Source organism: Bufo bufo, chromosome 2, assembly GCF_905171765.1.
Source record: "Bufo bufo chromosome 2, aBufBuf1.1, whole genome shotgun sequence".
NCBI lineage: Eukaryota > Metazoa > Chordata > Amphibia > Anura > Bufonidae > Bufo > Bufo bufo.
The window spans coordinates 838,701,803-838,727,062 of record NC_053390.1 but is presented as its reverse complement, the minus strand read 5'-3'; the positions used below and the strand labels follow the sequence as shown (position 1 = coordinate 838,727,062).

General features: G+C 54.3%; 1 protein-coding gene across 3 annotated transcripts; it reads right to left on the bottom strand.

The window, feature by feature from the left end:
* Positions 1–24,515, bottom strand: IDH3B (isocitrate dehydrogenase (NAD(+)) 3 non-catalytic subunit beta). 3 transcript variants are annotated; one of them, XM_040419447.1, is made up of 13 exons: positions 24,435–24,515; positions 24,261–24,341; positions 24,070–24,168; positions 23,797–23,917; positions 23,464–23,524; positions 23,067–23,199; positions 22,014–22,147; positions 19,595–19,697; positions 19,265–19,411; positions 19,096–19,190; positions 18,957–19,017; positions 14,486–14,608; positions 1–115 (listed from the first exon to the last, which is right to left on the bottom strand). In XM_040419447.1, the coding sequence occupies exons 1-12, from the start codon at positions 24,468–24,470 to the stop codon at positions 14,519–14,521; spliced, it is 1,161 nt and encodes a 386-aa protein (XP_040275381.1). In that variant the 5' UTR covers positions 24,471–24,515; the 3' UTR covers positions 1–115; positions 14,486–14,518. The 3 variants fall into 3 exon arrangements, with proteins under 3 accessions (XP_040275381.1, XP_040275383.1, XP_040275382.1); XM_040419449.1 differs by lacking the exon at positions 14,486–14,608; XM_040419448.1 differs by lacking the exon at positions 1–115 and having other exon boundaries at positions 14,330–14,608.
* Between the last annotated feature and the right edge of the window lie 745 nt (positions 24,516–25,260).

Sequence of the window (25,260 nt, the reverse complement as noted above, 5' to 3'; positions counted from 1 at the left end):
ATTCCTCTCTGAGGATCATGAAGAAGCAGGGGTCGCTTTAGGAGTTGAGGTTGGCGATCACGGCCTGCGTGTAGTCCAGCGATGTCGCATATCCTCCCATGTCTGTTGTCCGCACCTGCAAGCAATAAATGTCAGGGCAATTCCACAGAGACACGGACAGGGGCATGTTCTATCACATAAACACTGGAAAATGGCTGCATGTTATGCTTCATATTGGCCACTAGATGTCAGCACAAGAGTCTGCACTAGTGAAACTTCATCAGCAGCAGGACGACGACGACAGCTCTACTGTCCTGTCTGAGCCAAGACAGGCAGCGTCACAAGACATGATGGGCAACCATCACAAGACAAGACGGGCAGCAATCACAAGACATGACATGCAGCCATCACAAGACAAGGCGGGCAGCCTTCACAAGACATGACGGGCAGCAATCACAAGACATGACATGCAGCCTTCACAAGACATGACGGGCAGCCTTCACAAGACATGACGGGCAGCCTTCACAAGACATGACGGGCAGCCTTCACAAGACATGACGGGCAGCCGTCACAAGACATGACGGGCAGCCGTCACAAGACATGACGGGCAGCCTTCACAAGACATGACGGGCAGCCGTCACAAGACATGACGGGCAGCAATCACAAGACATGACGGGCAGCCTTCACAAGACATGACGGGCAGCCTTCACAAGACATGACGGGCAGCCTTCACAAGACATGATGGGCAGCCTTCACAAGACATGACGGGCAGCCTTCACAAGACATGACGGGCAGCCTTCACAAGACATGACGGGCAGCCTTCACAAGACATGAGGGGCAGCAATCACAAGACATGACATGCAGCCTTCACAAGACATGACGGGCAGCCTTCACAAGACAAGACGGGCAGCCTTCACAAGACATGACGGGCAGCCGTCACAAGACAAGACGGGCAGCCATCACAAGACAAGACATGCAGCCATCACAAGACAAGACGGGCAGCCTTCACAAGACATGACGGGCAGCCTTCACAAGACAAGACGGGCAGCCTTCACAAGACATGACGGGCAGCCGTCACAAGACAAGACGGGCAGCCATCACAAGACAAGACATGCAGCCATCACAAGACAAGACGGGCAGCCTTCACAAGACATGACGGGCAGCCGTCACAAGACAAGACGGGCAGCCATCACAAGACAAGACATGCAGCCATCACAAGACAAGACGGGCAGCCTTCACAAGACATGACGGGCAGCCTTCACAAGACATGACATGATGGGCAGCCTTCACAAGACATGATGGGCAGCCTTCACAAGACATGACGGGCAGCCGTCACAAGACAAGACGGGCAGCCTTCACAAGACATGACATGCAGCCATCACAAAACAAGACGGGCAGCCTTCACAAGACATGACGGGCAGCCTTCACAAGACATGACATGATGGGCAGCCTTCACAAGACATGATGGGCAGCCGTCACAAGACATGACGGGCAGCCTTCACAAGACATGACGGGCAGCCTTCACAAGACATGACGGGCAGCCTTCACAAGACATGACGGGCAGCAATCACAAGACATGACATGCAGCCTTCACAAGACATGACGGGCAGCCTTCACAAGACATGACGGGCAGCCTTCACAAGACATGACGGGCAGCCGTCACAAGACATGACGGGCAGCCGTCACAAGACATGATGGGCAGCCTTCACAAGACATGACGGGCAGCCTTCACAAGACATGACGGGCAGCCTTCACAAGACATGACGGGCAGCCTTCACAAGACATGACGGGCAGCCTTCACAAGACATGACGGGCAGCAATCACAAGACATGACATGCAGCCTTCACAAGACATGACGGGCAGCCTTCACAAGACATGACGGGCAGCCTTCACAAGACATGACGGGCAGCCGTCACAAGACATGACGGGCAGCCGTCACAAGACATGATGGGCAGCCTTCACAAGACATGACATGCAGCCATCACAAGACACAAGACGGGCAGCCATCACAAGACAAGACGGGCAGCCTTCACAATGTGAGAAGAGCAACCATCACAAAACACGACAGGCAGCCTTCACGAGAAGACGAGCACCTTTCACATACAAGATGAGCAGCCTTCACATTAGAGCGGCCATAGACATAGGCGAGTGGAGAAAATCACAAAAGATTTCTTCCATTGCAAGTTTATACCCAGAACCTACAACTCTGCCCTTCATCGTCCAGTCACGTCGGTGTCACCTCCTGATCTCCTCACCACCTAACAATCCAGAATGTCCTCCACAGCTCTCACTCCTGGCCATACACAATAGATAAGAGGCTGACCACGGTCAATCATCAGGTGCACGATCACCTCGTACACATCTGACTCCACCTTGTCCACTGGTCGTTCAGACTGCCCATTACCTGCTCAAAGGCACCGTTCTTTCTGGGAATATTTCTTCCAACACAGTGACTTTATTCATATGATGTTACCGGCCAAATGAAATGATCATTCTTTGGTAAATTACACCCAATGAATGACCATTTTTGGTTGAAATTGGCTATTTTGTCAACTTTAGAGTAATGTGTATGGAGACCTAAAGTACGGGTTCTGGTCACAGATCTCAGTGATGGCGACCGGGACACATATTGTAAAGGTAAAACAGATAACATCCAGCATGACACTATCCCATTCTCCAAGAAACATAGATCTCCTTCTCTCCTGCACTTCATCTTTTTCACTCAGTCTTTGATCCAATAACAGACATCTCCCAACTCCTGTCTTCTTCTCACCCTCCTCCCTGCACTACTGATAATATTCCATCACACCTCCTCCAGTCCCGCTCCACAGCTCCTGTCTTCTTCTCACCCTCCTCCCTGCACTACTGATAATATTCCATCACACCTCCTCCAGTCCCTCTCCACAGCTCCTGTCTTCTTCTCACCTTCCTCCCTGCACTACTGATAATATTCCATCACACCTCCTCCAGTCCCGCTCCACAGCTCCTGTCTTCTTCTCACCCTCCTCCCTGCACTACTGATAATATTCCATCACACCTCCTCCAGTCCCTCTCCACAGCTCCTGTCTTCTTCTCACCCTCCTCCCTGCACTACTGATAATATTCCATCACACCTCCTCCAGTCCCTCTCCACAGCTCCTGTCTTCTTCTCACCCTCCTCCCTGCACTACTGATAATATTCCATCACACCTCCTCCAGTCCCTCTCCACAGCTCCTGTCTTCTTCTCACCCTCCTCCCTGCACTACTGATAATATTCCATCACACCTCCTCCAGTCCCTCTCCACAGCTCCTGTCTTCCTCTCACCCTCCTCCCTGCACTACTGATAATATTCCATCACACCTCCTCCAGTCCCTCTCCACAGCTCCTGTCTTCTTCTCACCCTCCTCCCTGCACTACTGATAATATTCCATCACACCTCCTCCAGTCCCTCTCCACAGCTCCTGTCTTCTTCTCACCCTCCTCCCTGCACTACTGATAATATTCCATCACACCTCCTCCAGTCCCGCTCCACAGCTCCTGTCTTCTTCTCACCCTCCTCCCTGCACTACTGAAAATATTCCATCACACCTCCTCCAGTCCCTCTCCACAGCTCCTGTCTTCTTCTCACCCTCCTCCCTGCACTACTGAAAATATTCCATCACACCTCCTCCAGTCCCTCTCCACAGCTCCTGTCTTCCTCTCACCCTCCTCCCTGCACTACTGATAATATTCCATCACACCTCCTCCAGTCCCTCTCCACAGCTCCTGTCTTCTTCTCACCCTCCTCCCTGCACTACTGATAATATTCCATCACACCTCCTCCAGTTCCTCTCCACAGCTCCTGTCTTCCTCTCACCCTCCTCCCTGCACTACTGATGATAATCCATCACACCTCCTCCAGTCCCTCTCCACAGCTCCTGTCTTCCTCTCACCCTCCTCCCTGCACTACTGATGATAATCCATCACACCTCCTCCAGTCCCTCTCCACAGCTCCTGTCTTCTTCTCACCCTCCTCCCTGCACTACTGATAATATTCCATCACACCTCCTCCAGTCCCGCTCCACAGCTCCTGTCTTCTTCTCACCCTCCTCCCTGCACTACTGATGATAATCCATCACACCTCCTCCAGTCCCTCTCCACAGCTCCTGTCTTCCTCTCACCCTCCTCCCTGCACTACTGATAATATTCCATCACACCTCCTCCAGTCCCTCTCCACAGCTCCTGTCTTCTTCTCACCCTCCTCCCTGCACTACTGATAATATTCCATCACACCTCCTCCAGTCCCTCTCCACAGCTCCTGTCTTCTTCTCACACTCCTCCCTGCACTACTGAAAATATTCCATCACTCCTCCTCCAGTCCCTCTCCACAGCTCCTGTCTTCCTCTCACCCTCCTCCCTGCACTACTGATGATAATCCATCACACCTCCTCCAGTCCCTCTCCACAGCTCCTGTCTTCCTCTCACCCTCCTCCCTGCACTACTGATAATATTCCATCACACCTCCTCCAGTCCCGCTCCACAGCTCCTGTCTTCTTCTCACCCTCCTCCCTGCACTACTGATGATATTCCATCACACCTCCTCCAGTCCCTCTCCACAGCTCCTGTCTTCTTCTCACCCTCCTCCCTGCACTACTGATAATATTCCATCACACCTCCTCCAGTCCCGCTCCACAGCTCCTGTCTTCTTCTCACCCTCCTCCCTGCACTACTGATAATATTCCATCACACCTCCTCCAGTCCCGCTCCACAGCTCCTGTCTTCTTCTCACCCTCCCCCCTGCACTACTGATAATATTCCATCACACCTCCTCCAGTCCCTCTCCACAGCTCCTGTCTTCTTCTCACCCTCCTCCCTGCACTACTGATAATATTCCATCACACCTCCTCCAGTCCCTCTCCACAGCTCCTGTCTTCTTCTCACCTTCCTCCCTGCACTACTGATAATATTCCATCACACCTCCTCCAGTCCCGCTCCACAGCTCCTGTCTTCTTCTCACCCTCCTCCCTGCACTACTGATAATATTCCATCACACCTCCTCCAGTCCCGCTCCACAGCTCCTGTCTTCTTCTCACCCTCCTCCCTGCACTACTGAAAATATTCCATCACACCTCCTCCAGTCCCTCTCCACAGCTCCTGTCTTCCTCTCACCCTCCTCCCTGCACTACTGATAATATTCCATCACACCTCCTCCAGTCCCTCTCCACAGCTCCTGTCTTCTTCTCACCCTCCTCCCTGCACTACTGATAATATTCCATCACACCTCCTCCAGTCCCTCTCCACAGCTCCTGTCTTCCTCTCACCCTCCTCCCTGCACTACTGATGATAATCCATCACACCTCCTCCAGTCCCTCTCCACAGCTCCTGTCTTCTTCTCACCCTCCTCCCTGCACTACTGATAATATTCCATCACACCTCCTCCAGTCCCTCTCCACAGCTCCTGTCTTCTTCTCCTCACCCTCCTCCCTGCACTACTGATAATATTCCATCACACCTCCTCCAGTCCCTCTCCACAGCTCCTGTCTTCCTCTCACCCTCCTCCCTGCACTACTGATGATAATCCATCACACCTCCTCCAGTCCCTCTCCACAGCTCCTGTCTTCCTCTCACCCTCTTCCCTGCACTACTGAAAATATTCCATCACACCTCCTCCAGTCCCTCTCCACAGCTCCTGTCTTCCTCTCACCCTCCTCCCTGCACTACTGATAATATTCCATCACACCTCCTCCAGTCCCTCTCCACAGCTCCTGTCTTCTTCTCACCCTCCTCCCTGCACTACTGATAATATTCCATCACACCTCCTCCAGTCCCGCTCCACAGCTCCTGTCTTCTTCTCACCCTCCTCCCTGCACTACTGATAATATTCCATCACACCTCCTCCAGTCCCTCTCCACAGCTCCTGTCTTCTTCTCACCCTCCTCCCTGCACTACTGATGATAATCCATCACACCTCCTCCAGTCCCTCTCCACAGCTCCTGTCTTCTTCTCACCCTCCTCCCTGCACTACTGATAATATTCCATCACACCTCCTCCAGTCCCGCTCCACAGCTCCTGTCTTCTTCTCACCCTCCTCCCTGCACTACTGATGATAATCCATCACACCTCCTCCAGTCCCTCTCCACAGCTCCTGTCTTCCTCTCACCCTCCTCCCTGCACTACTGAAAATATTCCATCACTCCTCCTCCAGTCCCTCTCCACAGCTCCTGTCTTCCTCTCACCCTCCTCCCTGCACTACTGATGATAATCCATCACACCTCCTCCAGTCCCTCTCCACAGCTCCTGTCTTCCTCTCACCCTCCTCCCTGCACTACTGATAATATTCCATCACACCTTCTCCAGTCCCTCTCCACAGCTCCTGTCTTCTTCTCACCCTCCTCCCTGCACTACTGATAATATTCCATCACACCTCCTCCAGTCCCGCTCCACAGCTCCTGTCTTCTTCTCACCCTCCTCCCTGCACTACTGATAATATTCCATCACACCTCCTCCAGTCCCTTTCCACAGCTCCTGTCTTCTTCTCACCTTCCTCCCTGCACTACTGATAATATTCCATCACACCTCCTCCAGTCCCGCTCCACAGCTCCTGTCTTCTTCTCACCCTCCTCCCTGCACTACTGATAATATTCCATCACACCTCCTCCAGTCCCGCTCCACAGCTCCTGTCTTCTTCTCACCCTCCTCCCTGCACTACTGAAAATATTCCATCACACCTCCTCCAGTCCCTCTCCACAGCTCCTGTCTTCCTCTCACCCTCCTCCCTGCACTACTGATGATAATCCATCACACCTCCTCCAGTCCCTCTCCACAGCTCCTGTCTTCCTCTCACCCTCCTCCCTGCACTACTGAAAATATTCCATCACACCTCCTCCAGTCCCTCTCCACAGCTCCTGTCTTCCTCTCACCCTCCTCCCTGCACTACTGATGATAATCCATCACACCTCCTCCAGTCCCTCTCCACAGCTCCTGTCTTCCTCTCACCCTCCTCCCTGCACTACTGATGATAATCCATCACACCTCCTCCAGTCCCTCTCCACAGCTCCTGTCTTCTTCTCACCCTCCTCCCTGCACTACTGATAATATTCCATCACACCTCCTCCAGTCCCGCTCCACAGCTCCTGTCTTCTTCTCACCCTCCTCCCTGCACTACTGATGATAATCCATCACACCTCCTCCAGTCCCTCTCCACAGCTCCTGTCTTCCTCTCACCCTCCTCCCTGCACTACTGAAAATATTCCATCACTCCTCCTCCAGTCCCTCTCCACAGCTCCTGTCTTCCTCTCACCCTCCTCCCTGCACTACTGATGATAATCCATCACACCTCCTCCAGTCCCTCTCCACAGCTCCTGTCTTCCTCTCACCCTCCTCCCTGCACTACTGATAATATTCCATCACACCTCCTCCAGTCCCGCTCCATAGCTCCTGTCTTCTTCTCACCCTCCTCCCTGCACTACTGATAATATTCCATCACACCTCCTCCAGTCCCTCTCCACAGCTCCTGTCTTCTTCTCACCCTCCTCCCTGCACTACTGATAATATTCCATCACACCTCCTCCAGTCCCGCTCCACAGCTCCTGTCTTCTTCTCACCCTCCTCCCTGCACTACTGATAATATTCCATCACACCTCCTCCAGTCCCTCTCCACAGCTCCTGTCTTCTTCTCACCCTCCTCCCTGCACTACTGATAATATTCCATCACACCTCCTCCAGTCCCTCTCCACAGCTCCTGTCTTCTTCTCACCTTCCTCCCTGCACTACTGATAATATTCCATCACACCTCCTCCAGTCCCGCTCCACAGCTCCTGTCTTCTTCTCACCCTCCTCCCTGCACTACTGATAATATTCCATCACACCTCCTCCAGTCCCTCTCCACAGCTCCTGTCTTCTTCTCACCCTCCTCCCTGCACTACTGATAATATTCCATCACACCTCCTCCAGTCCCTCTCCACAGCTCCTGTCTTCTTCTCACCTTCCTCCCTGCACTACTGATAATATTCCATCACACCTCCTCCAGTCCCGCTCCACAGCTCCTGTCTTCTTCTCACCCTCCTCCCTGCACTACTGATAATATTCCATCACACCTCCTCCAGTCCCGCTCCACAGCTCCTGTCTTCTTCTCACCCTCCTCCCTGCACTACTGAAAATATTCCATCACACCTCCTCCAGTCCCTCTCCACAGCTCCTGTCTTCCTCTCACCCTCCTCCCTGCACTACTGATGATAATCCATCACACCTCCTCCAGTCCCTCTCCACAGCTCCTGTCTTCTTCTCACCCTCCTCCCTGCACTACTGATAATATTCCATCACACCTCCTCCAGTCCCTCTCCACAGCTCCTGTCTTCCTCTCACCCTCCTCCCTGCACTACTGATGATAATCCATCACACCTCCTCCAGTCCCTCTCCACAGCTCCTGTCTTCCTCTCACCCTCCTCCCTGCACTACTGAAAATATTCCATCACACCTCCTCCAGTCCCTCTCCACAGCTCCTGTCTTCCTCTCACCCTCCTCCCTGCACTACTGATGATAATCCATCACACCTCCTCCAGTCCCTCTCCACAGCTCCTGTCTTCCTCTCACCCTCCTCCCTGCACTACTGATAATATTCCATCACACCTCCTCCAGTCCCTCTCCATAGCTCCTGTCTTCTACTCACCCTCCTCCCTGCACTACTGATAATATTCCATCACACCTCCTCCAGTCCCTCTCCACAGCTCCTGTCTTCTTCTCACCCTCCTCCCTGCACTACTGATAATATTCCATCACACCTCCTCCAGTCCCGCTCCACAGCTCCTGTCTTCTTCTCACCCTCCTCCCTGCACTACTGATAATATTCCATCACACCTCCTCCAGTCCCTCTCCACAGCTCCTGTCTTCTTCTCACCCTCCTCCCTGCACTACTGATAATATTCCATCACACCTCCTCCAGTCCCTCTCCACAGCTCCTGTCTTCTTCTCACCCTCCTCCCTGCACTACTGATAATATTCCATCACACCTCCTCCAGTCCCTCTCCACAGCTCCTGTCTTCTTCTCACCCTCCTCCCTGCACTACTGATAATATTCCATCACACCTCCTCCAGTCCCTCTCCACAGCTCCTGTCTTCTTCTCACCCTCCTCCCTGCACTACTGATAATATTCCATCACACCTCCTCTAGTCCCGCTCCACAGCTCCTGTCTTCTTCTCACCCTCCTCCCTGCACTACTGATAATATTCCATCACACCTCCTCCAGTCCCTCTCCACAGCTCCTGTCTTCTTGCCCTACTACCTACACTACTGACCCTATTCCCTAAAACCTCATCCAGTCCCTCTCTTCTCTCCCTACTACCTGCACTAGTGACCCTTTCCCTGACACCTCCTTAAATCCCTCCCCACACCCAATTACCTACACTACTGACCCTATTCCCTGACACTTCCTCCAGTCCCTCTCCTCGGCTCCTCTCCCTACTGACCCTATTCCCTGACACCTCCTCCAGGCTCCTCTCCCTACTGACCCTATTCCCTGACACCTCCTCCAGTCCCTCTCCACAGCTCCTCTCCCTACTGACCCTATTCCCTGACACCTCCTCCAGGTCCCATCTTCTCACCCAATTACCTACACTACTGACCCTATTCCCTGACACCTCATCCAGTCCCTCTCCACAGCTTCCCTCTTCCTCACCCAATTACCTACACTACTGACCCTATTCCCTGACACCTCATCCAGTCCCTCTCCACAGCTCCTCTCCCTACTGACCCTATTCCCCGACACCTCTTCCAGGTCCCTCTCCACAGCTCCCCTCTTCTCACCTAATTCCCTACACTACTGACCCTATTCCCGAACACCTCATCCAGTCTCTCTCCCTACTGACCCTATTCCCTGACACCTCCTCCAGTCCCTCTCCACAGCTCCTGTCTTCTTCTCACCCTCCTCCCTGCACTACTGATAATATTCCATCACACCTCCTCCAGTCCCTCTCCACAGCTCCTGTCTTCTTCTCACCCTCCTCCCTGCACTACTGATAATATTCCATCACACCTCCTCCAGTCCCGCTCCACAGCTCCTGTCTTCTTCTCACCCTCCTCCCTGCACTACTGATAATATTCCATCACACCTCCTCCAGTCCCTCTCCACAGCTCCTGTCTTCTTGCCCTACTACCTACACTACTGACCCTATTCCCTGACACCTCATCCAGTCCCTCTCTTCTCTCCCTACTACCTGCACTAGTGACCCTTTCCCTGACACCTCCTTAAATCCCTCCCCACACCCAATTACCTACACTACTGACCCTATTCCCTGACACCTCATCCAGTCCCTCTCTTCTCTCCCTACTACCTGCACTAGTGACCCTTTCCCTGACACCTCCTTAAATCCCTCCCCACACCCAATTACCTACACTACTGACCCTATTCCCTGACACTTCCTCCAGTCCCTCTCCTCGGCTCCTCTCCCTACTGACCCTATTCCCTGACACCTCCTCCAGTCCCTCTCCACAGCTCCTCTCCCTACTGACCCTATTCCCTGACACCTCCTCCAGGTCCCATCTTCTCACCCAATTACCTACACTACTGACCCTATTCCCTGACACCTCATCCAGTCCCTCTCCACAGCTTCCCTCTTCCTCACCCAATTACCTACACTACTGACCCTATTCCCTGACACCTCATCCAGTCCCTCTCCACAGCTCCTCTCCCTACTGACCCTATTCCCTGACACCTCCTCCAGGCTCCTCTCCCTAATGACCCTATTCCCTAACACCTCCTCCAGTCCCTCTCCACAGCTCCTCTCCCTACTGACCCTATTCCCCAACACCTCCTCCAGGTCCCTCTCCACAGCTCCCCTCTTCTCACCTAATTCCCTACACTACTGACCCTATTCCCGAACACCTCATCCAGTCCCTCTCCCTACTGACCCTATTCCGTGACACCTCCTCCAGTCCCTCTCCACAGCTCCTCTCCCTACTGACCCTATTCCCTGACACCTCCTCCAGTCCCTCTCCACAGCTTCCCTCTTCCTCACCCAATTACCTACACTACTAACCCTATTCCCTAACACCTCATCCAGTCCCTCTCCACAGCTCCTCTCCCTACTGACCCTATTCCCTGACACCTCCTCCAGTCCCTCTCCACAGCTTCCCTCTTCCTCACCCAATTACCTACACTACTAACCCTATTCCCTAACACCTCATCCAGTCCCTCTCCACAGCTCCTCTCCCTACTGACCCTATTCCCTGACACCTCCTCCAGTCCCTCTCCACAGCTCCTCTCCCTACTGACCCTATTCCCTGACACCTCCTCCAGTCCCTCTCCACAGCTCCTCTCCCTACTGACCCTATTCCTTGACACCTCCTCCAGTCCCTCTCCACAGTCCCCATCTTCTCACCCAACTACCTACACTACTGACCCTATTCCCTCACACCTCATTCAGTTCCCTCTCCCTGACACATCCTCCAATACCTCTTCTCCACAGCTCACCTCTTCTAACCCAACTACTGACTCTATTCCCTCACACCTCCTCTAGTCTCTCTCCATCTTCACTTCAACCTACTACCTGCACTACTGACCCTTTTCCCTTACACATCCTCAGGTCCCTCTCCTGGCTCTGCTTTTCTTCTCGCCCTACTACCTGCACTACAGACCCTATTCCCTCACACATCCTCTTCTTCTCACCCTACTGGCCCCATTCCCTCACACACCCCCAGCCCCTTCACCCTACTTACTACCAGCACTACTGATCCTATTTTCTCATCTCGTTCTAGTTTCTCTCTTCGTACCCTAATACCTGCACTACTGACCCTACTCCATTACACCTCCTCTGGTCCCTCTCCTGGCTCTGCTTATCTTCTCACCCTACAGACCCTATTCCCTCACACCTCCTCGTCCCTCTCCTGACTACTCTTCTTCTCACCCTACTGGCCACATTCCCTCACACCTCCCCCAGCCCCTTCTTCTCTTCACCCTACTACCTGCACTACTGATCCTATTTTCTCATCCAGTCTGTTCTGTCTCGCTCTTTGTACCCTACTACCTGCTCTACTTGCTCCATTCCCTCATAATTCCTTCAGTCTCTTCTTTTCCCCCTACCTCTCACCTGTGACCCTATTCTGTCACACTTTGTTCAGTCCCCCCCCCCCCCCCCCCACTCTTCTCACCCTAACTACTTGCACTACTGGCCCTATTCCCTCACTTCTCATCCAGTCTCTCCATGGTTCCTTCTCTTCTCACCCTACAACCTGAACTAGTCACTCTTTTCCGGACACCTCCTTCCATCCCTGTCCACAGCTCCCCTCTCCTCACCCAACTACCTACACCACTGACCCTTTTTTCTCTGACAACTCACCCAGTCCCGCTCCAGGCTCCTCTCCCTACTGACATCACGCCTCCTGCAGTCCCTATCCTGGCTCTGCTTTTCTTCTTGCCCTACTGACCCTATTCCATCACCCTACTACCTGTCCTACTGATTCTATCCCCTCAGTCTCTCTCTCTCCACCCTACAACTGATCTTATTTCCTCACACAGTCTGTCTCCTTGTTTCCCTCTTCTTACTCTACTATCGGCCCTACTGGAGCCATTCCCTCACACCTCCTTCAGTCTCTTCTTCCCACCAGTGACCCTATTCTGTCACACTTTGTTCAGTCTCTCCCCCCTAGCTCCTCTCTTGTTCTCACCCTATTCCCTTACCTAGTCTCTTCACGGTCCCTCTCTTTTTCTCACCCTGCACTAGTGACCATATGCCTTCACACCACCTCCGGTCCTTCTCCACAGCTCCGCTCCTTCTCACCCTACCCACAGTAGTGACCCTATTCCCTCACACCACCTCCGGTCCTTCTCCACAGCTCCGCTCCTTCTCACCCTACCCACAGTAGTGACCCTATTCCCTCACACCACCTCCGGTCCTTCTCCACAGCTCCGCTCCTTCTCACCCTACCCACAGTAGTGACCCTATTCCCTCACACCACCTCCGGTCCTTCTCCACAGCTCCGCTCCTTCTCACCCTACCCACAGTAATGACCCTATGCCCTCACACCACCTCCGGTCCTTCTCCACAGCTCCGCTTCTTCTCACCCTACCCACAGTAGTGACCCTATTCCCTCACACCACCTCCGGTCCTTCTCCACAGCTCCGCTCCTTCTCACCCTACCCACAGTAATGACCCTATGCCCTCACACCACCTCCGGTCCTTCTCACCCTACCCACAGTAGTGACCCTATTCCCTCACACCACCTCCGGTCCTTCTCCACAGCTCCGCTCCTTCTCACCCTACCCACAGTAATGACCCTATGCCCTCACACCACCTCCGGTCCTTCTCCACAGCTCCGCTTCTTCTCACCCTACCCACAGCAGTGACCCTATGCCCTCACACCACCTCCGGTCCTTCTCCACAGCTCCGCTTCTTCTCACCCTACCCACAGCAGTGACCCTATGCCCTCACACCACCTCCGGTCCTTCTCCACAGCTCCGCTCCTTCTCACCCTACCCACAGTAGTGACCCTATTCCCTCCCACCCCGTCCAGGTATACTTGGTATTCAGAAGAGAGGGTCCACTAATGGTTCCAGACAACCAGAAAACCCTACTTATGGCTGAAGATTGTTGTCATGTGGCTAGTACTGATGAGCATCTTCTGTTTAGCCAGCTGTGTGCTGTCGAAACAGCCATCCTTCGGGAAAGAACCTTCCAGAGCTCTGAAGTTCTGTCACCATTAGGCATTTTGTCATCTCTCGGACAGGAGATCTTCTCCTCTGATTGCTCAGATATACCCGATGTCCAGCCAGGGAGTAGTCCTGGTGGTTCCAAATGAACAATGAAGGTTCCTCAAGATGTTCTACATAGATGTGGAGGTCTGCAGAAAATCCAACTTCATGCTTTTTGGTTGTATTTGCACTGTCTATTCTGGACCTCTTATAAGCTAAGGGCCAGCCTCTCTCAATCTTCCTGTAGATCAGGGCTAGGAAACCTCCGGCACTGCGGCTGTTGCAAAACCACAACTCCCAGCATGCATACGAGCTCTGCTCTTAGAACTCCCATATAAGTGAATGGGGCATGCTGGGAACTGTAGTTTCACAACAGATGGAGTGCCAAAGGATGCTGACCCCTGCTGTAGACAGTGGCGTGCTTCCCCACAGGTGACCCCCATCCTGTCCCCCCCACAGGTGACCCCCCACCTTCCCCACAAGCCTCAAGATAATTAATAAAAACTGAAAGCATTTCAGATGAACTGTGTCACAGCAAAGGTGTGAAGACTTATGAAAATAGTCATCACATTTACATCAATAACTGACTGTTCACACAGGATTATACAACCAGACCAAAGCAGGACGGTACAGCTCAGAGTACACCTTCAGATACGCACTTTATCCCGCCTGCAGGCGATTCGCACGGTAATGAACACACGTGACAATGATCCCTCTGTCCGTTTAATACTCGTCCAGGGTGACTCAAACATACACAGCGCCATCTAATAAATATCAATCTGTACATCTTATCAGGGTAGAAAAATATCATATGGAAAAGGCCCATCCCCCGCCGTCACAACATGGAGGGGGGCAGTGTACCACCAGGGTATATACACATGGACTGGTCAGGGTCTAGTACGCGTAGCGAGCATGCAAGTGGTCAATGATGGCCTTGATGAAGTCGGTGGTGGTGGAGTAGCCTCCCATGTCTCGCGTTCTGACCTAAAGGACGAGGCAATAGTGACAACACACAGGAAAGAAAAAGCAAAAATAGTAAAAAACAAAAAAAAACTGCAAATGAAAAATGTCATGAAAGACGAAAGCGAAGGAAAACACAAGAAACATCTGTGCAAGTACAGTATGCGTCATCTCCTCACCGTGCCCTGCACAATCCTACATCATCTCCTCACCGCATCCTGTACAATCCTACATCGTCTCCTCTTCTCACCGCATCATGCACAATCCTACATCATCTCCTCTCCTCGTCCTGCACAATCCTACGTCGTCTCCTCACCGCATCCTGTACAATCCTACATCGTCTCCTCTCCTCGTCCTGTACAATCCTACATCGTCTCCTCTCCTCGTCCTGTACAATCCTACATCGTCTCCTCTTCTCACCGCATCCTGTACAATCCTACACCGTCTCCTCACCGCATCCTGTACAATCCTACACCGTCTCCTCACCGCATCCTGCACAATCCTACATCATCTCCTCTCCTCGTCCTGCACAATCCTACGTCGTCTCCTCACCGCATCCTGTACAATCCTACATCGTCTCCTCACCGCATCCTGTACAATCCTACATCGTCTCCTCACCGCATCCTGTACAATCCTACATCGTCTCCTCACCGCATCCTGTACAATCCTACACCGTCTCCTCACCGCATCATGCACAATCCTACATCATCTCCTCTCCTCGTCCTGTACAATCCTACGTCGTCTCCTCACCGCATCCTGTACAATCCTACATCGTCTCCTCACCGCATCCTGTACAATCCTACATCGTCTCCTCACCGCATCCTGTACAATCCTACATCGTCTCCTCACCGCATCCTGTACAATCCTACGTCGTCTCCTCACCGCATCCTGTACAATCCTACACCGTCTCCTCTTCTCACCGCATCCTGCACAATCCTACGTCGACTCCTCACTGCATCCTGTACAATCCTACGTCGTCTCCTCACTGCATCCTGCACAATCCTACGTCGTCTCCTCACCGCATCCTGTACAATCCTACATCGTCTCCTCACTGCATCCTGTACAATCCTACGCCATCTCCTCAACGCATCCTGTACAGTCCTACATCATCTCCTCTTCTCACCGCATCCTACATCGTCTCCTCACCGCATCCTGTACAATCCTACATCATCTCCTCTTCTCACTGCATCCTGCACAATCCTACGTCGTCTCCTCACCGCATCCTGTACAATCCTACATCGTCTCCTCACCCTGTACAATCCTACGTCGTCTCCTCACCCTGTACAATTCTACATCATCTCCTCACCGCATCCTGTACAATCCTGCGCCGTCTCCTCACCGCATCCTGTACAATCCTACATCATCTCCTCTTCTCACAGCATCCTGTACAATCCTACGTCGTCTCCTCACCGCATCCTGTACAATCCTACACCGTCTCCTCTTCTCACCGCATCCTGCACAATCCTACGTCGACTCCTTACCGCATCCTGCACAATCCTACGTCGTCTCCTCACCGCATCCTGTACAATCCTACGTCGTCTCCTCACCGCATCCTGCACAATCCTACGTCGTCTCCTCACCGCATCCTGTACAATCCTACATCGTCTCCTCACCGCATCCTGTACAATCCTACATCGTCTCCTCACCCTGTACAATCCTACGTTGTCTCCTCACCCTGTACAATTCTACATCGTCTCCTCACCGCATCCTGTACAATCCTACGTCGTCTCCTCACTGCATCCTGCACAATCCTACGTCGTCTCCTCACCGCATCCTGTACAATCCTACATCGTCTCCTCACTGCATCCTGTACAATCCTACATCGTCTCCTCACCCTGTACAATCCTACGTCGTCTCCTCACCCTGTACAATTCTACATCGTCTCCTCACCGCATCCTGTACAATCCTACGTCGTCTCCTCACTGCATCCTGCACAATCCTACGTCGTCTCCTCACCGCATCCTGTACAATCCTACGTCGTCTCCTCACTGCATCCTGCACAATCCTACGTCGTCTCCTCACCGCATCCTGTACAATCCTACGTCGTCTCCTCACCGCATCCTGTACAATCCTACATCGTCTCCTCACCCTGTACAATCCTACATCGTCTCCTCACCCTGTACAATCCTACGTCGTCTCCTCACCCTGTACAATCCTACATCGTCTCCTCACCGCATCCTGTACAATCCTACGCCGTCTCCTCAACGCATCCTGTACAGTCCTACATTATCTTCTCTTCTCACCGCATCCTACATCGTCTCCTCACCGCATCCTGTACAATCCTATATCATCTCCTCTTCTCACTGCATCCTGCACAATCCTACGTCGTCTCCTCACCGCATCCTGTACAATCCTACATCGTCTCCTCACCCTGTACAATTCTACATCATCTCCTCACCGCATCCTGTACAATCCTGCGCCGTCTCCTCACCGCATCCTGTACAATCCTACATCATCTCCTCTTCTCACCGCATCCTGTACAATCCTACGTCATCTTTACACCGTGCCCTGCACAATCCTACATCATCTCCTCTTCTCACCGCATCCTGGACAATCCTACATCATCTCCTCTTCTCACCGCATCCTGTACAATCCTACGTCGTCTCCTCACCGCATCCTGTACAATCCTACGTCGTCTCCTCACCGCATCCTGTACAATCCTACTTCATCTTCTCTTCGCATCCTGTACAATCCTACGTCGTCTCCTCACCGCATCCTGTACAATCCTACGTCGTCTCCTCACCGCATCCTGTACAATCCTACGTCGTCTCCTCACCGCATCCTGTACAATCCTGCGTCGTCTCCTCACCGCATCCTGTACAATCCTACGTCGTCTCCTCACCGCATCCTGTACAATCCTGCGTCGTCTCCTCACCGCATCCTGTACAATCCTACGTCGTCTCCTCACCGCATCCTGTACAATCCTACGTCGTCTCCTCACCGCATCCTGTACAATCCTACGTCGTCTCCTCACCGCATCCTGTACAATCCTACGTCGTCTCCTCACCGCATCCTGTACAATCCTACGTCGTCTCCTCACCGCATCCTGTACAATCCTACGTCGTCTCCTCACCGCATCCTGTACAATCCTACGTCGTCTCCTCACCGCATCCTGTACAATCCTACGTCGTCTCCTCTCCTCGTCCTGTACAATCCTACGTCGTCTCCTCTCCTCGTCCTGTACAATCCTACGTCGTCTCCTCTCCTCGTCCTGTACAATCCTACGTCGTCTCCTCTCCTCGTCCTGTACAATCCTACGTCGTCTCCTCTCCTCGTCCTGTACAATCCTACATCGTCTCCTCTCCTCGTCCTGTACAATCCTACATCGTCTCCTCTCCTCGTCCTGTACAATTCTACATCGTCTCCTCACCGCATCCTGTACAATCCTACGTCGTCTCCTCTCCTCGTCCTGTACAATTCTACATCGTCTCCTCTCCTCACCCTGTACAATCCTACATCGTCTCCTCTCCTCGTCCTGTACAATCCTACATCGTCTCCTCTCCTCGTCCTGTACAATCCTACATCGTCTCCTCTCCTCGTCCTGTACAATCCTACATCGTCTCCTCTCCTCGTCCTGTACAATTCTACATCGTCTCCTCTCCTCGTCCTGTACAATCCTACATCGTCTCCTCTCCTCGTCCTGTACAATCCTACATCGTCTCCTCTCCTCGTCCTGTACAATCCTACATCGTCTCCTCTCCTCGTCCTGTACAATTCTACATCGTCTCCTCTCCTCACCCTGTACAATCCTACATCGTCTCCTCTCCTCACCCTGTACAGTTATAGCGTCCCCTGAGGGGCTACTGAAAGCTTCACCATCCAACCTGGAGACAGTAGTCTGTGTACAGATTGTGTCTCATTCACATTTTTTCGAGTGCTTGTGCAGCAGCTGCCTGACACCAGTTATACATCTATTACACTTCCAGAGCCTTGTTATATCAGACACCAACGTCCCACAGATGAGACAGCACAAACTGGACAGGGGATGGGAGAATGGCTTGCAGCTCCAGTAGGGACTGGAGCAGGGGTGTCAATACTGTGTTAAGCACCTATGACACAAGAGCAGAGGAGGAGCATGTGCCGCAAACCACAGAGGATTGTGGGTAAAGCGTTAGTAGTGTTATACGGTGAAGTGCCGCTCCGCCATTAGGATGGAAGACGACTGACCGCCATATAAAGCTGAGGAGCTGATTACTCCAGTCACAACCAAATCTGCAGGTGCTCGCCTATCTCCTGCTGGTTCCTCCCTGCTGCAGTACATTGTGGGAGATGTAGTATACACCATACCACCCAGAATGCAGTGCATGATGGGAGCTCAGCTGGTGGGCGGAGTCAACATCATATAGAGGCGGAGCAAAGAAGTTCTCCTCACCTTTCCCTGCTTGATCACCTTCTTCACGGCGTCAGAGATCAGATTGGAGTGATACTCGAGGCTGGAAGAGAAGACCTGTTAAGAGGAGGGTCCGCCTGCCTGTGGGGGGCGCCATCGCCCGTCACAACCCACCACTTACTTCAGGTGGCGCAGCATGTTGGTGGCAGTCAGCAGCATGGCGGTCGGGTTGGCAATGTTTCTGCCTACGGCCTGGGCAAAGGGATGACGGGCACCCTGCGAGGAGGTGGCACAGTCAGCAGTGTGATAAAGGACAGGTCGTCAGTGTAAGGTCACCCCGCCGCACTTACCGTCTCAAACACTGCGTACTCTGCGCTGTAGCTCTCCCCTGGGACCACGCCCGCTCCGCCGACCAGCCCCGCCGCCAGGTTATCTATGATGTTGCCGTACAGGTTTGGCATCACCAGCACATCGAACTGGTAAGGGTTCTGCACCAGCTGCGGGAGGAAGAGACAAGATAGACTCCGCCCACTGCCAGACAACACAGCAAGCCCCTCCCAGTCTAGGGTCACCAGAGTTAACATACATGGAATCAACTCCTCCCTCCACTGAGCGACACACAGCCCCTCCCACTACAAGGCGGGATATGGGGGTGTGGCCAGCAGTGGCTCCACCCTCACCTGCATGCAGCAGTTGTCGATGATCATCGTCTCAAACTGGATTCTGGGATACAACTCCGCCACCTCCTGACAGCACTGCAGGAACAGGCCGTCCCCCAGCTTCCTGCAGGGCGAGAGGGCGGCAAGGGGTTAAACCACACGTGGATCGTCTGCTCGGGTCTACCCTCTATAGACTGGGCGGACACGCGGATCGTCTGCTCGGGTCTACCCTCTATAGACTGGGCGGACACGTGGATCGTCTGCTCGGGTCTACCCTCTATAGACTGGGCGGACACGTGGATCGTCTGCTCGGGTCTACCCCCTATAGACTGGGTGGACACGTGGATCGTCTGCTCGGGTCTACCCTCTATAGACTGGGCGGACACGTGGATCGCCTGCTCGGGTCTACCCTCTATAGACTGGGCGGACACGTGGATCGTCTGCTCAGGTCTGGTATGTACAGGCACAAGTGGATCGTCTGCTCGGGTCTACCCTCTATAGACTGGGCAGACACGTGGATCGTCTGCTCGGGTCTACCCCCTATAGACTGGGTGAACACGTGGATCGTCTGCTCGGGTCTACCCTCTATAGACTGGGCAGACACGTGGATCGTCTGCTCGGGTCTACCCCCTATAGACTGGGCAAACACGTGGATCGTCTGCTCGGGTCTACCCTCTATAGACTGGGCGGACACGTGGATCGTCTGCTCGGGTCTACCCTCTATAGACTGGTGGACACGTGGATCGTCTGCTCGGGTCTACCCTCTATAGACTGGGCGGACACGCGGATCGTCTGCTCAGGTCTACCCCTATAGACTGGGCAGACACGTGGATCGTCTGCTCGGGTCTACCCTCTATAGACTGGGCGGACACGTGGATCGTCTGCTCAGGTCTGGTATGTACAGGCACAAGTGGATCGTCTGCTCGGGTCTACCCTCTATAGACTGGGCAGACACGTGGATTGTCTGCTCGGGTCTACCCTCTATAGACTGGGCGGACACGCGGATCGTCTGCTCGGGTCTACCCTCTATAGACTGGGCGGACACGCGGATCGTCTGCTCGGGTCTACCCTCTATAGACTGGGCGGACACGTGGATCGTCTGCTCGGATCTACCCTCTATAGACTGGGCGGACACGTGGATCGTCTGCTCGGGTCTACCCCCTATAGACTGGGTGGACACGTGGATCGTCTGCTCGGGTCTACCCTCTATAGACTGGGCGGACACGTGGATCGTCTGCTCAGGTCTGGTATGTACAGGCACAAGTGGATCGTCTGCTCGGGTCTACCCTCTATAGACTGGGCAGACACGTGGATCGTCTGCTCGGGTCTACCCCCTATAGACTGGGCGAACACGTGGATCGTCTGCTCGGGTCTACCCTCTATAGACTGGGCAGACACGTGGATCGTCTGCTCGGGTCTACCCTCTATAGACTGGGCGGACACGTGGATCGTCTGCTCAGGTCTGGTATGTACAGGCACAAGTGGATCGTCTGCTCGGGTCTACCCTCTATAGACTGGGCAGACACGTGGATCGTCTGCTCGGGTCTACCCTCTATAGACTGGGCGGACACGCGGATCGTCTGCTCGGGTCTACCCTCTATAGACTGGGCGGACACGCGGATCGTCTGCTCGGGTCTACCCTCTATAGACTGGGCGGACACGTGGATCGTCTGCTCGGGTCTACCCTCTATAGACTGTGCGGACACGTGGATCGTCTGCTCGGGTCTACCCTCTATAGACTGGGCGGACACGCGGATCGTCTGCTCGGGTCTACCCTCTATAGACTGGGCGGACACGCGGATCGTCTGCTCGGGTCTACCCTCTATAGACTGGGCGGACACGCGGATCGTCTGCTCGGGTCTACCCTCTATAGACTGGGCGAACACGTGGATCGTCTGCTCGGGTCTACCCCCTATAGACTGTGCGGACACGTGGATCGTCTGCTCGGGTCTACCCCCTATAGACTGGGCAGACACATGGATCGTCTGCTCGGGTCTACCCCCTATAGACTGGGCAGACACGTGGATCGTCTGCTCGGGTCTACCCTCTATAGACTGGTGGACACGTGGATCGTCTGCTCGGGTCTACCCTCTATAGACTGGTGGACACGTGGATCGTCTGCTCGGGTCTACCCTCTATAGACTGGGCGGACACGCGGATCGTCTGCTCGGGTCTACCCTCTATAGACTGGGCGGACACGTGGATCGTCTGGTCAGGTCTAGTCTGTACAGGCACACGTGGATCGTCTGCTCGGGTCTACCCCCTATAGACTGGGCAGACACATGGATCGTCTGCTCGGGTCTACCCTCTATAGACTGGGCGAACACGTGGATCGTCTGCTCGGGTCTACCCCCTATAGACTGTGCGGACACGTGGATCGTCTGGTCAGGTCTAGTCTGTACAGGCACACGTGGATCGTCTGCTCGGGTCTGTCACTCACATGATGTTGGCCTTGTGCACGGCTGTGACCTTGGAACGCCCTTTCTTTGTCGCATAATCAAAGGCGAACTTGGCGATTCTGTTGGATTTCTCTCGGGTGATGATCTTCAGACACGCGATGACCCCACTGACGCTCTGTGGAAAATCACTGCGATCAATTACCTGCCCTGCACTCGCGCCCCAGGAGCTGTACTCCCCCTTACATCACCCACCTCGCGCCCCAGGAGCTGTACTCCCCCTCACATCGCCCACCTCGCGCCCCCGGAGCTGTACTCCCCCTCACATCGCCCACCTCGCGCCCCAGGAGCTGTACTCCCCCTCACATCACCCACCTCGCGCCCCAGGAGCTGTACTCCCCCTCACAAGACACACCTCGCGCCCCAGGAGCTGTACTCCCCCTCACATCACCCACCTCACGCCCCAGGAGCTGTACTCCCCCTCACATCACCCACCTCACGCCCCAGGAGCTGTACTCCCCCTCACATCGCCCACCTCGCGCCCCAGGAGCTGTACTCCCCCTCACATCACCCACCTCGCGCCCCAGGAGCTGTACTCCCCCTTACATCACCTACCTCATGCTCCAGGGAGCTGTACTCCCCCTCACATCGCCCACCTCGCGCCCCAGGAGCTGTACTCCCCCTCACATCACCCACCTCGCGCCCCAGGAGCTGTACTCCCCCTTACATCACCTACCTCACGCTCCAGGGAGCTGTACTCCCCCTTACATCACCCACCTCACGCCCCAGGAGCTGTACTCCCCCTCACATCACCCACCTCACGCCCCAGGAGCTGTACTCCCCCTCACATCACCCACCTCACGCCCCAGGAGCTGTACTCCCCCTCACATCACCCACCTCGCGCCCCAGGAGCTGTACTCCCCCTCACATCACCCACCTCGCGCCCCAGGAGCTGTACTCCCCCTCACATCACCCACCTCGCGCCCCAGGAGCTGTACTCCCCCTCACATCACCCACCTCGCGCCCCAGGAGCTGTACTCCCCCTCACATCACCTACCTCATGCCCCAGGAGCTGTACTCCCCCTCACATCACCTACCTCATGCTCCAGGGAGCTGTACTCGCCCTCCGTCTGCTCCCGGATGATCACCAGGTCCAGGTTGTTGTGCCGGGTCTTGTATCCGGGCAGACTGCTAACGTGAACCACGTTGGCGAACAGATCCAGCTTCCTCCTGTGAGGCGGACGGGTACAGCGGGTTATTAGAAGCTGCCCCCCTCCCCCGTCTACTACCCCCCCACCCTGATGGCGGCCAGTCATGGACTGGAGACTACAACCCTCAGAGTCCACAACATGCTCTATCCGACCTGCCACTACATGGCCCCCGGGGGACAGTACACTCTGCAGCGCCACCTAGTGGTGGATCATCTGCTGTCCATCAGACAGATAATGGCCGACACACTGTGACAGAGCACCAGCTCCCAGCAGTCACACATACCTCAGCCGCATCTCGTATGACGCCAGTTCGCCCTTATACTCCATAGGGGTGTGGATCTTACCTGGAAGGCAAAAAGGGCGTTAGACTGAATGATGGGGGGGGCATCCCCGGCACAGACCGCGCACCGGAGGGGGGCATCCCCGGCACAGACCGCGCACCGGAGGGGGGCATCCCCGGCACAGACCGCGCACCGGAGGGGGGCATCCCCGGCACAGACCGCGCACCGGAGGGGGGCATCCCCGGCACAGACCGCGCACCGGAGGGGGGCATCCCCGGCACAGACCGCGCACCGGAGGGGGAGGGGCATCCTCCAGTGAACAATCCTAGAATTACCCTTGATGGCGACTCTGTTTGCCTGCATGGAGGCCAGCACCTCGTCCAGCCTCTCAGGAGACGCCATGTTCTGCACCTCACTCAGGTGAAACTCATCAAACTCCACCGGGACGTCGGCCGCCTGCACAAGAGCAACGGGTCAGGGAGGAGTCACACAGCGAGGGGAGGAGTCACAGAGGGAGATAAGGGAAAGAGGAGGAGCCAGAGGGGGAGGAGTCACAGAGGGGGGTACGGGAAGGAGGAGGAGTCACAGAGGGGGATAGGCGGGATCACCTTGAACACTTCCTTCACAGAGTGCATGAGCTCGGGCCCCACACCGTCTCCGGGGATCATGGTGACATGGAAGGCTCCCTCCGACTTCACAGGCTCCACCTACAGAGAGCAGTCATGTGATTACAGGTCCTGCCTCCCCTACAGAAAATCAATCCATGTGATTACAGGCCCCAGACCTGGCTCAGTCTCACCTGGGTGTGCGCAGCCTGCAGAACGGGGGCCGACGACACGGATCTGATGAGCGGAGTCCACCGGGGAAGGCGTCCCTGAAACTAACAAGAGGCCATTACTATATATCCACATGGAGTCTCCCGAGTGAAATCCAACAGTCCCCCCCCCCATGTACATGGTTTCTCCCGCCGTACCTGTCCAGCGCGAATAATTTGCCTCAGCGCCGCCATGATGACATCTGTCGTGCTCCGGAACCTGACACGACTTCCGGTCACGTGACCGAACGCGTCTCTGACTGACAGTTTGACCTTATTTCCTGTTGGGCTGAGAAGGTTGTAGGAACGTCACATCCTCCACGTGACCGGCCTGTCCTGTGGGCGGAGCCAAACTGCTGAATGTGAGGGAATTACATCTAAGCGACCGATCAGTACTGGTGACGTCATAGTCTGCACCGATCAGTACTGGTGACGTCATAGTCTGCACCGATCAGTACTGGTGACGTCATAGTCTGCACCGATCAGTACTGGTGATGTCATAGTCTGCTCCGATCAGTACTGGTGATGTCATAGTCTGCACCGATCAGTACTGGTGACGTCATAGTCTGCACCGATCAGTACTGGTGATGTCATAGTCTGCACCGATCAGTACTGGTGATGTCATAGTCTGCACCGATCAGTACTGGTGACGTCATAGTCTGCACCGATCAGTACTGGTGACGTCATAGTCTGCACCGATCAGTACTGGTGATGTCATAGTCTGCACCGATCAGTACTGGTGATGTCATAGTCTGCACCGATCAGTACTGGTGATGTCATAGTCTGCACCGATCAGTACTGGTGACGTCATAGTCTGCACCGATCAGTACTGGTGATGTCATAGTCTGCTCCGATCAGTACTGGTGACGTCATAGTCTGCACCGATCAGTACTGGTGACGTCATAGTCTGCACCGATCAGTACTGGTGACGTCATAGTCTGCTCCGATCAGTACTGGTGATGTCATAGTCTGCACCGATCAGTAC